This window comes from Nerophis lumbriciformis, linkage group LG21, assembly GCF_033978685.3.
Source record: "Nerophis lumbriciformis linkage group LG21, RoL_Nlum_v2.1, whole genome shotgun sequence".
In the NCBI taxonomy this organism is placed as follows: Eukaryota; Metazoa; Chordata; class Actinopteri; order Syngnathiformes; family Syngnathidae; genus Nerophis; species Nerophis lumbriciformis.
The window spans coordinates 19317501-19331127 of NC_084568.2; the positions used below are offsets into that span (position 1 = coordinate 19317501).

At 39.5% G+C, this 13627-nt stretch overlaps 2 protein-coding genes across 2 annotated transcripts in view; one reads left to right on the plus strand and one right to left on the minus strand.

Moving 5' to 3' along the window:
- dnajc8 (DnaJ (Hsp40) homolog, subfamily C, member 8) overlaps window positions 1-10205 on the plus strand; it is a 10390-nt gene extending 185 nt beyond the window's left edge. Inside the window, exons 2-9 of the mRNA XM_061982769.1 lie at window positions 358-459; window positions 551-607; window positions 5606-5672; window positions 5748-5842; window positions 5926-5997; window positions 9611-9702; window positions 9772-9847; window positions 9907-10205. Of these exons, the coding sequence (XP_061838753.1) occupies window positions 358-459; window positions 551-607; window positions 5606-5672; window positions 5748-5842; window positions 5926-5997; window positions 9611-9702; window positions 9772-9847; window positions 9907-10026 (681 nt within the window). The 3' untranslated portion in view covers window positions 10027-10205. The remainder of the gene's footprint in view (window positions 1-357; window positions 460-550; window positions 608-5605; window positions 5673-5747; window positions 5843-5925; window positions 5998-9610; window positions 9703-9771; window positions 9848-9906) is intronic.
- On the minus strand, window positions 9704-12948 carry LOC140679678 (uncharacterized). The gene is made up of 4 exons (XM_072915564.1): window positions 12855-12948; window positions 12526-12781; window positions 10536-10623; window positions 9704-10454 (listed from the first exon to the last, which is right to left on the minus strand). Exons 2-4 carry the CDS (start codon window positions 12738-12740, stop codon window positions 10305-10307), a joined length of 453 nt encoding a protein of 150 aa, XP_072771665.1. The 5' UTR covers window positions 12741-12781; window positions 12855-12948; the 3' UTR covers window positions 9704-10304.
- Window positions 12949-13627: the final 679 nt, after the last annotated feature.

Sequence of the window (13627 nt, forward strand, 5' to 3'; positions counted from 1 at the left end):
GCGAGTGCGGACCCGCCAGGCCTCGCTTAGACATGAGCAACAGCTAACGACAAGCTAACATGGCAAACATCGAGTGACTAGCCTATCAATGTGATATATTTCCACACCACGACTAACTCAAACGACATCAATGTTAGTAATAGTTGCTTAAACATTGTCGTTGTTTGTCTGTCAGTACGAGGACACGCCGAGTAACAATGTTTGACCATGTTCGATCGATGTCATCACGTTCCACAATGTGGTGTTTTCAACAAGACCCCGCCACTTAGCGTCGATTCTTCGCTAAATAATCCTTTTTTTTTTCTTTTTTTTACTTCATTCCTTAGCGCTTTATTGTCCAAAACATGTGTTCGACAGGTGAAGCAGATCGAGAAAAGAGACTCTGTGTTAACCTCCAAGCAGCAAATAGATCGACTGCTCAGGCCTGGCTCGTCCTACTTCAATCTCAACCCCTTCGAGGTAAACCCTTGCTGTTGACAAATGCATCATCCTTCAAAAATGTGTTCCAAACTAACCTGTGTGTTGTTGTTGTTGTTGTTTACATGTGTAGGTGCTGCAAGTTGACCCAGATGCAACTGATGTTGAGCTAAAGAAAAGGTTCCGGGCGGTAAGCAAAACCGTGGGGGGAAACTGGGTCATTTCATTCATCCATCCATCCATTTACTACCGCTTGTCCCTTTTTGGGGCCGCGGGGTGTGCTGAAGCCTATGTCAGCTGCATTCGGGCGGAAGGCGGGGTACACCCTGGACAAGTCGCCACCTCATCACAGGGCCAACACAGATAGACAGACAACATTCACTCTCACATTCACACACTAGGGACCATTTAGTTCATTCATTTTTTATTTATCAATCAATCAATCAATGTTTATTTATATAGCCCTAAATCACAAGTGTCTCAAAGGGCTGCACAAGCCACAACAACATCCTCGGTACAAAGCCCACATAAGGGCAAGGAAAAACTCACCCCAGTGGGACGTCGATGTGAGTGACTATGAGAAACCTTGGAGAGGACCGCATATGTGGGTAACCTCCCCCCCCCCCCTCTAGGGGAGACAGAATGCAATGGATATCGAGTGGGTCTGACATAATATTGTGAGAGTCCAGTCCATAGTGGATCCAACATGATAGTAAGAGTCCAGTCCATAGTGGGGCCAGCAGGACACCATCCCAAGCGGAGACGGGTCAGCAGCGCAGAGATGTTCCCAGCCGATGCACAGGCGGGCGGTCCACCCCTGGTCCCGACTCTGGACAGCCAGCACTTCATCCATGGCCACCGGACCTGTGCCCCCCCCCCCCCACCCCCACCCCCACAAGCATACCTGCCAACTACTCCGGTTTTCCCGTAATTAGTACAGTTTTCATCAACCTATTCCGGGTTACGGTTGCAGTGATAAAAAATACGTTTTTTCATTAATTAAAAAAAAAAATTTAAAAAAAAGTTTTATTCACGAAATCGCGTAACAACAATGACAATCGACACTGCTTCCCGTAACTTCCTATCGAGCCATTCCGAATGCAATGCGCGAGGCTATTTATAGCACCGCTGCCAAGCACGAGGCACCAGTTGCCATTGTTTCCAAACGAGCGAACGATCATGGAATCAGCTGGAGAAAAATCGCAAACGAGTCTTAAACCGAAAAGAAAACTGCAGTCATTCCGTGAAGAATATTCAAAAGCCTATTCGGGAATAATTATCCGTTCCAAAAAGGGTGAAAACTACGCGAATTGCACTTTGTGCAGACAAGATTTTTCGATCGGACACGGAGGAATTAGCGATGTAAAAGACCCCGTTGGGACAAATAAACACAAGTCTAATGCCGTTGCTAGCGATACAAGTGGAAAAGTCACTGTGACTGATAGAAAAGTGATGGTTTTAGCAACATTTTAACCTGTCTGAATGCTAATAATCATTTTGCAGGTTTTTCTGATTTCAAAAGTTGGCAGGTATGCACAAGGAAGAGGGGAGCAGAGGAGAAAAGAAAAGAAACGGCAGATCAACTGGTCTAAAAGGGGGGTCTATTTAAATGCTAGAGTATACAAATGAGTTTTAAGATGGGACTTAAATGCTTCTACTGAGGTAGCATCTCTAATTGTTACCGGGAGGGCATTCCATAGTACTGGAGCCCGAGTAGAAAACGCTCTATAGCCCACAGACTTTTTTTGGGCTCTGGGAATCACTAATAAGCCGGAGTTCTTTGAACGCAGATTTCTTGCCGGGACATATGGTACAATACAATCGACAAGATAGGCTGGAGCTAGACCGTGTAGTATTTTATACGTAAGTAGTAAAACCTTAAAATCACATCTTAAGTGCACAGGAAGCCAGTGCAGGTGAGCCAGTATAGGCGTAATATGATCAAACTTTCTTGTTCTTTATCTCCTTCATTGATGTGCATCTTTGATCAATAGACAATTAAACCTCAGCCACTAAACACACATTTACTCACCAATGCCTGAGAAGGAACAGGATGAAGAATATCTTATATTTTCCTGTCCCCTCCAACATAATACATACTCTGGCTTAATTGATTTCATACAAACCATACCATACCAGCTTTATTTATAAAGCCCTTTAAAAACAACCACAGTTGAAGAACAAAGGGCTGTACAACACAAAGAAATAGAGGCAAAGGACAGACTAAAAAATAACATTTAAAACGGAAGTAAAAATAAACATTCAAAAGCTAATACAAATTACCCTAAAATCAATTTGTTCGATAAAAAGCAGTTAAAAAGTTAAAAACAGTTAAAAAAAAAAAAAATTAAAACAGTTTAAAGTCTCATGCTGGGTTAAAAGCCAGTGAATAAAAATGGGTTTTAAGAAGGGTCTTAAAAATAGCCAAAGAAGGGGCCTGTCTCACATGGAGAGGGAGATCGTTCCAGAGTTTGGGACCCGCAACAGAGAAGGCTCTGTCCCCTCTGAGCTTGCGCTTTGTTTTGGGTACCTCCAGGATCAGCTGACCTGAGGGACCGGTTGGGGGCATAGCGATGGAGCAGCTCAGAGAGGTACGGTGGGGCAAGACCACGTAAGGATTTAAAAACGAGTAAGATCATTTTAAAATTGACTCTAAAAGACACAGGCAGCCAGTGAAGGGAGACTAAAACCGGAGTAATGTGCTCTCTTTTTCTTGTTAGTTAATAGTCGGGCAGCTGCATTTTGGACCAGCTGCAGACGTGAGAGGGAGGACTGACTAATTCCAAAATACAAAGAGTTACAGTAATCCAGCCGAGATGTGATAAAGGCATGGATTACTGTCTCTAACTGTTGCCTAGAAAAAAGGTTTTTAACCTTGGCCAGCTGACGTAAATAAAAAATAAAAAAAGCTGGCTTTCACACTGTGCCAATCTGACGGTTCAATTTAAAATCACTGTCAATACGAAAGCCCAGGTTGGTGATCATGGCCTTAACGTGCAAAGCCAAAGGGCCAAAGTCAACAGGGGGGAGCTCACAGGTACCACTAGGTTCAAACACTATTACTTCTGTCTTCTTTTCATTGAAGTTTAAGAAATTTAGGGCCATCCAGGCCAAACAAATACATCCAAATATAATGAAAACAAACAAAAAAAACACAAGTGCAAAACTTCATGAAGTACAAACCGAACAAAAAAAAAAGTAATCTACACCTCACGGGATGATACAAAACAAATACAAAACCAGACAAAAAAATAAGTAAAATAATAAATATAAAGCAAATTGTAAACACTTATAGCTGTCCATATGATCTTATTGTTCTGTCTTGATATATTTTTTTCAATTGGAATATATTTTTACAGTCTTTTATCTCGTTGTAAAGAGAATTCCATAGTTGAACCCCCACCACTGATATACACATTTGTTTTAAAGTTGTCCTTGAATACTGATGTTGGAAATGACCCTTTCTTCTATCCTCTTCATTCTCAGAAGTGATGACAAACATTTTTTGTAAATTTGCTGGTAATGTTCTACTTTTAGCCTTAAACATAGCACATAATGTCTGTAACTTTACTAGCTCCTGTAGTCTCTATAAAGCAGAATTAATAAATAATATGTTAGTGTGTTCTAAGTAATCTACTTTATGAATAATCCTTATAGCTCTTTTCTGTAGATGCCAAAGCTAGTATCGATATATATTGAGATATATATATATATACATATGTATATATATATATTGAGATATATATATATAATTACATACTTACACACACACAGTACAGGCCAAAAGTTTAGACACACCTCATTCAATTTGTTTTCTTTATTTTCATGACTATTTACATTGTAGATTGTCACTGAAGGCATCAAAACTATGAATGAATACACGTGGAGTTATGTACTTAACAAAAAAAGGTGAAATAACTGAAAACATGTTTTATTTTCTAGTTTCTTCAAAATAGCCACTCTTTGCTCTGATTACTGCTTTGCACACTCTTTGCATTTGCTTCAAAAGGTAGTCACCTGAAATGGTTTTCACTTCACAGGTGTCATAGTTTTGATGCCTTCAGTGACTACAAGGTAAATAGTCATGAAAATATAAATAAAAAACTAATTGAAATGAGAAGGTGTGTTCAAACTTTTGTACACACACACACACACACATAGGGTCTTCAAAGTTTGCATTTATTATAAAATAGCGATTTTTGTCAAAGCCAAAACCAGTTATTTATGTTAACATTGTTTTTTATGGGGAACTCTGCTTCACTATTTGCCAACCATGTTCAAAAACCAATTATGTTCGTAAATCAGGGTTCCACTGTATTTACTGTATTTTATAATGAATAATGGGTTGCAGCCTCGACAAAAGTCCATATTTTAGTTAAGGTTTGTACACTTTGAACACAATATAAGGTGATATACAATGCTGCATATCAAACAAACATAACAAGGTGATGGATCAACCATATTGTATCAATATTAAACATTGATAAAGTAGAAATCCACTTTACAATAACTGCAGATAACCGACAAGGAAGGAGCAAACCGGGGGAGGGTGGAGCCGTGTCTGCATGTTTGTGCTTTGGAAGAGCTAGGGGCCGTCCTGAAAAGAGAGAAGAAATATTGAAATATCAATACTGTGATATATGTCTGCTATGGCTAAAAAAACAGACCGGTCTCCTCACAATTAAAACTTGATGTGGTTACTTCCTGTGCTGTGGTCATGCTTGTGATCACCATCATTGTACATGACTTTTTTCTTGTTTTTAATAACTTCACTGTGATTCATGTCTTCTTTTCACGCTGGTCTGTTGCGTTTTTGGGAATCTTGAGTTGGCAAAATGCACAAAACTTGTCAAAAGGCAAAACGTCAAAGAAAAGGCACACATGGTGCTGGAGTGTTGAGACCAGACTCTTCCTGTGCAGCAAGTCGACAATGTTTGGCCCCGCTTTCTTGCCTGCAGGCGCATTAATGAAGCATTCGTCCACAAATACATATTCGGCTTGATCTAAAAGTTCCTAAATCAAAAAGTTTGCATACAGAGGGGTTTGTAAATCGGGGTTCCACTGTACTTGGTATCGGATGGATACTAAAATGTGCAATATCGCCCACACCATCAAAGCAGTAAATTGTGTGTAGTATTTGATGTCGATGTGACATTTTGTCTTTACATCTCCCAAATCTTCTCTGCAGTTATCCATTTTGGTCCATCCAGACAAAAATCAGGATGACCCAGACCGAGCACAGCTAGCTTTTGAAGGTATACATGTGGCCCTTATCGGTGCGAATCACCTGCTGTCATTTTGAATGCCTTTTTTTTCTCTCTCCATTCTAGCGGTCGACAAGGCATACAAAAACCTTCAGGAGCCAGAACAGAAGAAGAGGGCTTTAGATGTGATCCAGGCGGGAAGGGAATACGTGGAGCACATGGTGAGTGACTACCTGGGGGGTTATTTGGCACTTGGGAGGATTTGGCAATGTTCTGATTTCATTTTTTTTTCTACTCGCCACAGATAAAAGAGAAAAAGAAGCAGTTAAAGAAGGATGGAAAACCTCAAATCGTGGAGGAGGAAGACCCAGAATGTGTAAGTACAAGTCAGAAGAATTGCAGTACCAAAGTCCTACTTGCAGCCCACGGAATGAACGTCAAGATTAAGTCTGCATAGTTTGAATTTGAATTAAATTATTATTAGTGATTTGGCCCACTTATAATAATATAACTAAAATCGTGTTTTTTGTGTACAGTAGTATTTGAGACGTGTAGCCCTTTCAGAGATCATATTTTGTTTACCTTAAAACATAGCATGGGATACAGCAGCGGTTCTTAACCATCCAAACCTCCGAAAACATGTTTCTCAGCTGTGGTCCATATTGGCCGCAGCAGTACTCTGTTGTAATACACTTTTCCACCACTTGTGGCAGTAATGACAATGTCAAACAAACCGCTTGTCTCTTTTGGGGTGACGGGGGGTGCGAGAGCCTATTCCAGCTGCATTCAGGTTGAAGGCGGGGTACACCCTGGACAAGTCGCCACCTCATCGCAGGGCCAACACAGATAGAGAGACAACATTAAACTGAAGAAATCTGGTGCTTCATTCATAGTTTCTTTAAGCGCAAAAATTATGACAAAGTGGTGAAGCTGTATTTTCATTTGCACTTAAATGTTAAAGGCCTACTGAAACCCACTACTGGTTAGCGCCTTGCATGGCAGCTCCCTCCATCAGTGTGTGAATGTGTGTGTGAATGGGTAAATGTGGAAGTAGTGTCAAAGCGCTTTGAGTACCTTGAAGGTAGAAAAGCGCTATACAAGTACAACCCATTTATCATTTTATTTATTTATATCAATGATGAAATCTTAACATTGCAACACATGCCAATACGGCCGGGTTAGTTTACTAAAGTGCAATTTGAAATTTCGCGCAACATATCTTGCTGAAAACGTCTCGGTATAATGACGTCAGCGCGTGACGTCGCGGATTGTGGAGGACATTTTGAGACAGCATGGTGGCCAGCTATTAAGTCGTCTGTTTCATCGCAAAATTCCACAGTATTCTGGACATCTGTGTTGGTGAATCTTTTGCAATTTGTTCAATGAACAATGGAGACAGCAAAGAAGAAAGCTGTAGGAGGGAAGCGGTGTATTGCGGCCGACTTTAGCAACACAAACACGGCCGGTGTTTCATTGTTTACATTCCCGAAAGATGACAGTCAATCTTTACCATTGGCCTGTGGAGAACTGGGACAACAGAGACTCTTACCAGGAGGACTTTGAGTTGGATACGCAGACACGGTACCGTGAGTACACTTCCAAACATTTGATCGCTTGCCCGTACGTGCGTGCCGCTATGTGCATGTCACGTAAATAATTCAATGTATACACCCTGATGATTATCCTGTGTGATGACTGTATTATGATGATAGTATATATGATAGTATATATCTGTATCATGAATCAATTTAAGTGGACCCCGACTTAAACAAGTTGAAAAACTTATTCGGGTGTTACCATTTAGTGGTCAATTGTACGGAATATGTACTTCACTGTGCAACCTACTAATACAAGTCTCAAAAAGTCTCACGTACGTAACTTTGGGGACTTTGGGGAAATATATGTGCTGTATGAACTTTGGGGAGGTGAACGGTACTTTGGGCTGTGGGATTGAGTGTGTTGTGCAGGTGTTTGAGTTGTATTGGCGGCTTATATGGACGGGAGGGGGGAGGTGTTTGTTATGCGGGATTCATTTGTGGCATATTAAATATAAGCCTGGTTGTGTTGTGGCTAATAGAGTATATATATGTCTTGTGTTTATTTACTGTTTTAGTCATTCCCAGCTGAATATCAGGTCCCACCCGCCTCTCACAGCATCTTCCCTATCTGAATCGCTCCCACTGCCCTCTAGTCCTTCACTCTCACTTTCCTCATCCACAAATCTTTCATCCTCGCTCAAATTAATGGGAAAATCGTCGCTTTCTCGGTCCGAATCGCTCTCGCTGCTGGTGGCCATGATTGTAAACAATGTGCAGATGTGAGGAGCTCCACAACCTGTGACGTCACGCTATTCGTCTTCTACTTCCGGTACAGGCAAGGCTTTTTTTATCAGCGACCAAAAGTTGCGAACTTTATCGTCGATGTTCTCTACTAAATCCTTTCATCAAAAATATGGCAATATCGCAAAATGATCAAGTATGACACATAGAATGGACCTGCTATCCCCGTTTAAATAAGAACATCGCATTTCAGTAGGCCTTTAATGACAGTTCACTTAAGAAACATATGTATTTATTATATAGTTAGAATTTATTTAGTTTAGCACTGTGTAATTAAATACATTTACATGTATTTTTCATCAGTTTTTATTTTTCCCTCCTTCTGCAGTATATTTGATTGACTTCCGGATTTCAGTACCTCTCGCAGAAAATTCCGGGGATTTATATTCTCCGATTTTCACCCTTACAATAATAATAAGGGCGTGCCATGATGGTACAGCATTTAGCGCCCTCTACAATCTGTACAAACAGCGTGCAAGCCCAGCCTTTTGTTATATGCATCTTCTGCTTGCACACGCAAGTGACAGCAAGGCATACTTGCTCAACAGCCACACAGGTTACACTGACGGTGGCCATATAAAACAACTTTAACACTCTTACTAATAATGCGCCACACTTTGAACCAAAACCAAACAAGAATGACAAACACATTTCGGGAGAACATCTGCACCTTAACACAACATAAACACAACAGAACAAATACCCAGAATCCCATGCAGCCCTGACTCTTCACCCCTGCTACCACCAAACCAAATGGCTATTTGACTGGTAAAGGTTACCGAACCCTGGTCTAGTGTGTGTTGACGTTACAGCCGACACTAATTGCTTGGTCATCTTAAAAAATGTCTTAGCAGACGTTACAGTAATTGACTAACAGTTTATTGTTTAATCTGTGTGACTGTTTGTTGTCAACTGTCACGAGTCGCTTTAGTATATTAGAATAAATCTTTTAGGTTGGTTGTATTACATGCACTGATTTGCTGTGCGAAGCTTGACAGGTGTGCAGCTTAGAGGGAACATAGTGTGTGTGTGTGTGTGTGTGTGTGTGTGTGTGTGTGTGTGTGTGTGTGTGTGTGTGTGTGTGTGTGTGTGTGTGTGTGTGTGTGTGTGTGTGTGTGTGTGTGTGTGTGTGTGTGTACACACACATAAGCCAATTTCTGTCATGGGTGATCATACTCGGCAGCATAAAACCCTGATTGAAACACCACCCTCTCTAGTGTGTGTAAATGATTTTAGGGGGTTTTCACAAATATGAATGTGTACTCCTGGGAAAAATATAGGAAAAAAAACACTCCCCAAAAAACTTAAAACAAAAATAAAGAGGCGCACAGCAAAAAGTGTACTTAAAGAAAAAGCAAGGCCAGCAACACTTGTGTCCTTCTAAAAATGTTAATATAAACTGCGTAGGCGCTACAAAACAGACCGGTTTTGCCAATGTCTTGGTCAGTGTGCCCAGTGTCGTCAGTGTGGGAAAGGAACTTTTATCATTTATTCCCAGGTTCAAAGGCTTGCTTTTTATATATTGCTTGGAAATAGCCCCATGAGAATAGTACTTGTTTTGACCCTAACCTCTTAAAGGAATCAAATTATTGGTCCAAATTCCAACCCTAGTCCTGAGGAGGAAGTGAAGTGGGCTTTTTTTTCTACCAGTTTAGGCAAGCAGTGTATAAACAGACCATGAAGCTGTTTGCTGAACTTGCCATCAAGAGGAAGGAAAGGGAAGCAAAAGATATGCATGAAAGGTAAGTGACAAATTGTTTTATTCTATAAACAAAAAAACATCAGTTTTCACAACTGATTCCGTACTGCAGGAAAAGAGCGAGAGAGGAAGAAATTGAAACGGCAGAGAAAGCAAAGCGAGACAGGGAATGGCAGAAAAACTTTGAGGTATTATCACCTTTAGTCGTTATATTTGTGCATTCTGTTAAAAAAAAAATACTTTGCAGGAAACGCGGGATGGCCGCGTGGACAGTTGGAGGAACTTCCAGGCTAAAGGAAAGAGCAAGGAGAAAAAGAACAGGTCTTTCTTAAAGCCCCCCAAAGTAAAGATGGAGCAAAGAGAATAATAGAACAATGGGACTCGATTAATTTAAAACCTTGTTTTCCAGACTGTATCCCTTCCAATTATGATTAACATCCTAAATACCTGCCTCATGTCATTAAGTAGTGCATCTTCCACATGTTAGCACGCACGGTTGGTGATCCATTTTTTTTATACATAAAATAAAAGTTGGTCTTAAAGCCATCTCCTCGTGTGGCGTCGTCAAATTGTTTTAATCTGGAGGCTCGTTTTCTTTCAAATAAGAACACTACGCCATGTGCAAAGAGGAGTTCCTTCTCGTGCTCACATAACTTTGCACTGATCTCCTCCGCCTCCAGAAGCAGGAGTTCCATTCACGGCTCCCAGCACTCCATCTAGACTGAGACCCTGGAAGGCTCCAAAGAGAGAATCATCCTTTTTTGTTGCTGCTGCCCTTCTAGTCGTGGTGTTTTTCTGCATGTGGGAGAAAAGATGTGGAATACTGGATACATTTGATTTTTTTTTTCATAGTTGAAAGTTCAAAAAGTGACGTACCCTTGCGAGGCAATGATGGCTCCGGAAGTGTGTTTTTCTGACGCACCTTTCAGCGTTCTTCTTAGCCAGTAAAGCTTGCTGTCTTTTCCTGAAGACACACAGCACGTGGCAAAGCAGATTAGCAAAGGCTTAAATGTCTGCACTTGATCCAAGTGAACAAACGAGGGCGGTTAGAATACATAATGTTGGATAAAGAGCACATTCAAATCCTTTTTGTGGAATCAAAATGACTAAAACTTAATGATTTGGTGCAGCTGCATACAGCGAAAATTTTGTACAAATCAAACCAACCTGCTACTTAATCTACAACAATTATTTTCAATAAAAGGGAAAAATCTAACTTAAAACATTTGTATGCACGTACAACACTTGAGACATTTAGTATATTAATTATGGAATGGATTAATAAGCAAAAGAATCAATGTGCTAATATGAATGAATGAATTGATTTGAAGACCTAAAGAAAACTACTGTATTTAGAATTCACTATAGGATGTAAATTGTTACAAGACAAGAAGTGAACATGTGTTAGAAATTAATGAACCCCCTCCCCTAGAGGGGGGCGGGGGGTTACCCACATATGCGGTCCTCTCCAAGGTTTCTCATAGTCATTCACATCGACGTCCCACTGGGGTGAGTTTTTCCTTGCCCTTATGTGGGCTCTGTACCGAGGATGTCGTTGTGGCTTGTGCAGCCCTTTGAGACACTTGTGATTTAGGGCTATATAAATAAACATTGATTGATTGATTGATTAAATAAGCCTTGCTTCTTCCAACTCCTTTTTGGACATGTTGTGAAGAGAAATGAGAATTTGCACGTTATGATTTATTACATTGTAAATGTATACATTTTCAAAATAGTTACCATAACCAAACCTCTAGTCTGGTACAACAACACACTGCAACTTTAAATTGTAATTTGCATAAGGATTCAAAATGCTGTCACATGTCAAAATTAATTGTAACATGCAGATAATATGCAAATGAACAACTCGTCGTCAGAAAACACCAAATTGTGCAAAAAGTACTAAAAACATTTACCAGTTGGAACTGTACGTTATAAAGTTTGAAAAAGGCCAAAATAAGGAGATTGGATGAACCAAAAAAAAAAAAGCACAAACACCGAATTTCCATATCTTGTATTTTGTATGTTACATTAGGACATTAATGGTAATAATCCTTATGAAAAAAAAACTCAGCTTGACATTTTTTGTGCTTAAAACCACAAAACTAATTTGAACTGAAGAAAAGACCAACCATTCAACATCATTGAAACGGTGAAATCTATTGAGCGGCTAAAATGTTCACCATTAAGACAAATATGTCGTGTACGGCAAAAAGCCCTTTTAAATACCGTATTTTTCGGACTATAAGTCGCAGTTTTTTTCATAGTTTGGCCGGGGGTGCGACTTATACTCAGGAGCGACTTATGTGTGAAATTATAAACACATTACCGTAAAAATATCAAATAATATTATTTAGCTCATTCACGTAAGAGACTAGACGTATAAGATTTCATGGGATTTAGCGATTAGGAGTGACAGATTGTTTGGTAAACGTATAGCATGTTCTATATGTTATAGTTATTTGAATGACTCTTACCATAATATGTTACGTTAACATACCAGGCACGTTCTCAGTTGGTTATTTATGCCTCATATAACGTACACTTATTCAGCCTGTTGTTCACTATTCTTTATTTATTTTAAATTGCCTTTCAAATGTCTGTTCTTGGTGTTGGGTTTTATCAAATAAATTTCCCCAAAAAATGCGACTTATACTCCAGTGCGACTTATATATGTTTTTTTCCTTCTTTATTATGCATTTTCGGCCGGTGCGACTTGTACTCCGAAAAATACGGTAACCTTTTAATGGCCATCTTTTTGTGAGCAGACATTTCACCTCCCATTGCATATTCTTTACGGTTATGATTAAGAATTCCTCACATTGACGATTGATTAAATCGATTATGTTTCGGTCGCTTGACTGACCTCTCTCGCTTCAGTTCGGCCTGATACGCTCGCAGCCAAGAGTCCGGGACTTTTTGGCTGCTGCAGGGCAGACTTCTCCTCCTGCTGATGCTAGTCCTGCGCGTGAAGCTGCTCCTGCGGCCTTTCGCTCCTCTTTTTGGGGGGCTACTCTTGTCCAACACGCATGTGCTCCTCAGATGTTTGAAGGGGGCGCCCAGTGACAGGATAGAATCCATTCCGGGATGCGGGCGTTGCTTTTTTAAACCACGGTGTAACGCTGCGTAGGAAGAAGAAAAAGGTTAAAATAATTTTAAATAAAAGCATACAAGGGGCTATGTCACAAAACGCACCTGCAACTGTTGATTAGCTTCTAGTGTGTGTGTCCTTTAAACGATGTCACCTGTGTGCTCCTTAAAGTGGATTAGCTCGAGACTCAAGGCTTGCTTATCCCTTTAAATAAAAATACACCTAGAGCAGACAAACAGCTGCTTGTTTACCCAGGAAGTGAGTCAAAGGCTCCTTATATCAGGAGTGTTTTTATTGAGGGCCACATCGCAACTACAGGTGCCCTCAGAGGGCCACTTGCAGCAGTAAATATTTATGAATTTAAATGTATATTAGCCTTGTATCACAATTTGCATAGGCAGTAGTGATTATTACAAAAAACATTGATGGATATCTTGCTTTGAAATCAATGACAAGTTGATTAATTTATTTTTGACAAACTGGGAATATGTTGTTGCATGCACAGATAATATTAAAGTTTTGAAAATATGCACTAAGAATGGTCAAAAAATCGATTCACATCCAATTTGTGATTTTCACTTGATTAAAAAATGTTTTAAAAAAATTATATATATATATATATATATATATATATATATATATATATATATATATATATATATATATATATATATATATATATATATATATATATATATATATATATAAAATGTTCATTATTGTTTTGCCAAAAATGTTTTTTCAAAAAATAAATTTTTGAATAAAAAAAAAAAAGACATTGAACAATCATTGATACTGTTGCTTTTACAAATGTCTGGTTTTCCTCTATTAATTTAGTATTGTATTTACACAATTTAGTTGTTTTTTTCCTCATTTG

Excerpts from the sequence above, each read along its gene's own strand:
- LOC140679678 (XM_072915564.1), bottom strand. The coding sequence starts at position 12,740 with ATGGATTCTATCCTGTCACTGGGCGCCCCCTTCAAACATCTGAGGAGC. Across the intron at positions 10,624-12,525 it reads GCCGAACTGAAGCGAGAGAG|GAAAAGACAGCAAGCTTTAC; the intron begins GTCAGTCAAGCG and ends GTGTGTCTTCAG. Across the intron at positions 10,455-10,535 it reads GCCATCATTGCCTCGCAAGG|AAAAACACCACGACTAGAAG; the intron begins GTACGTCACTTT and ends TCCCACATGCAG.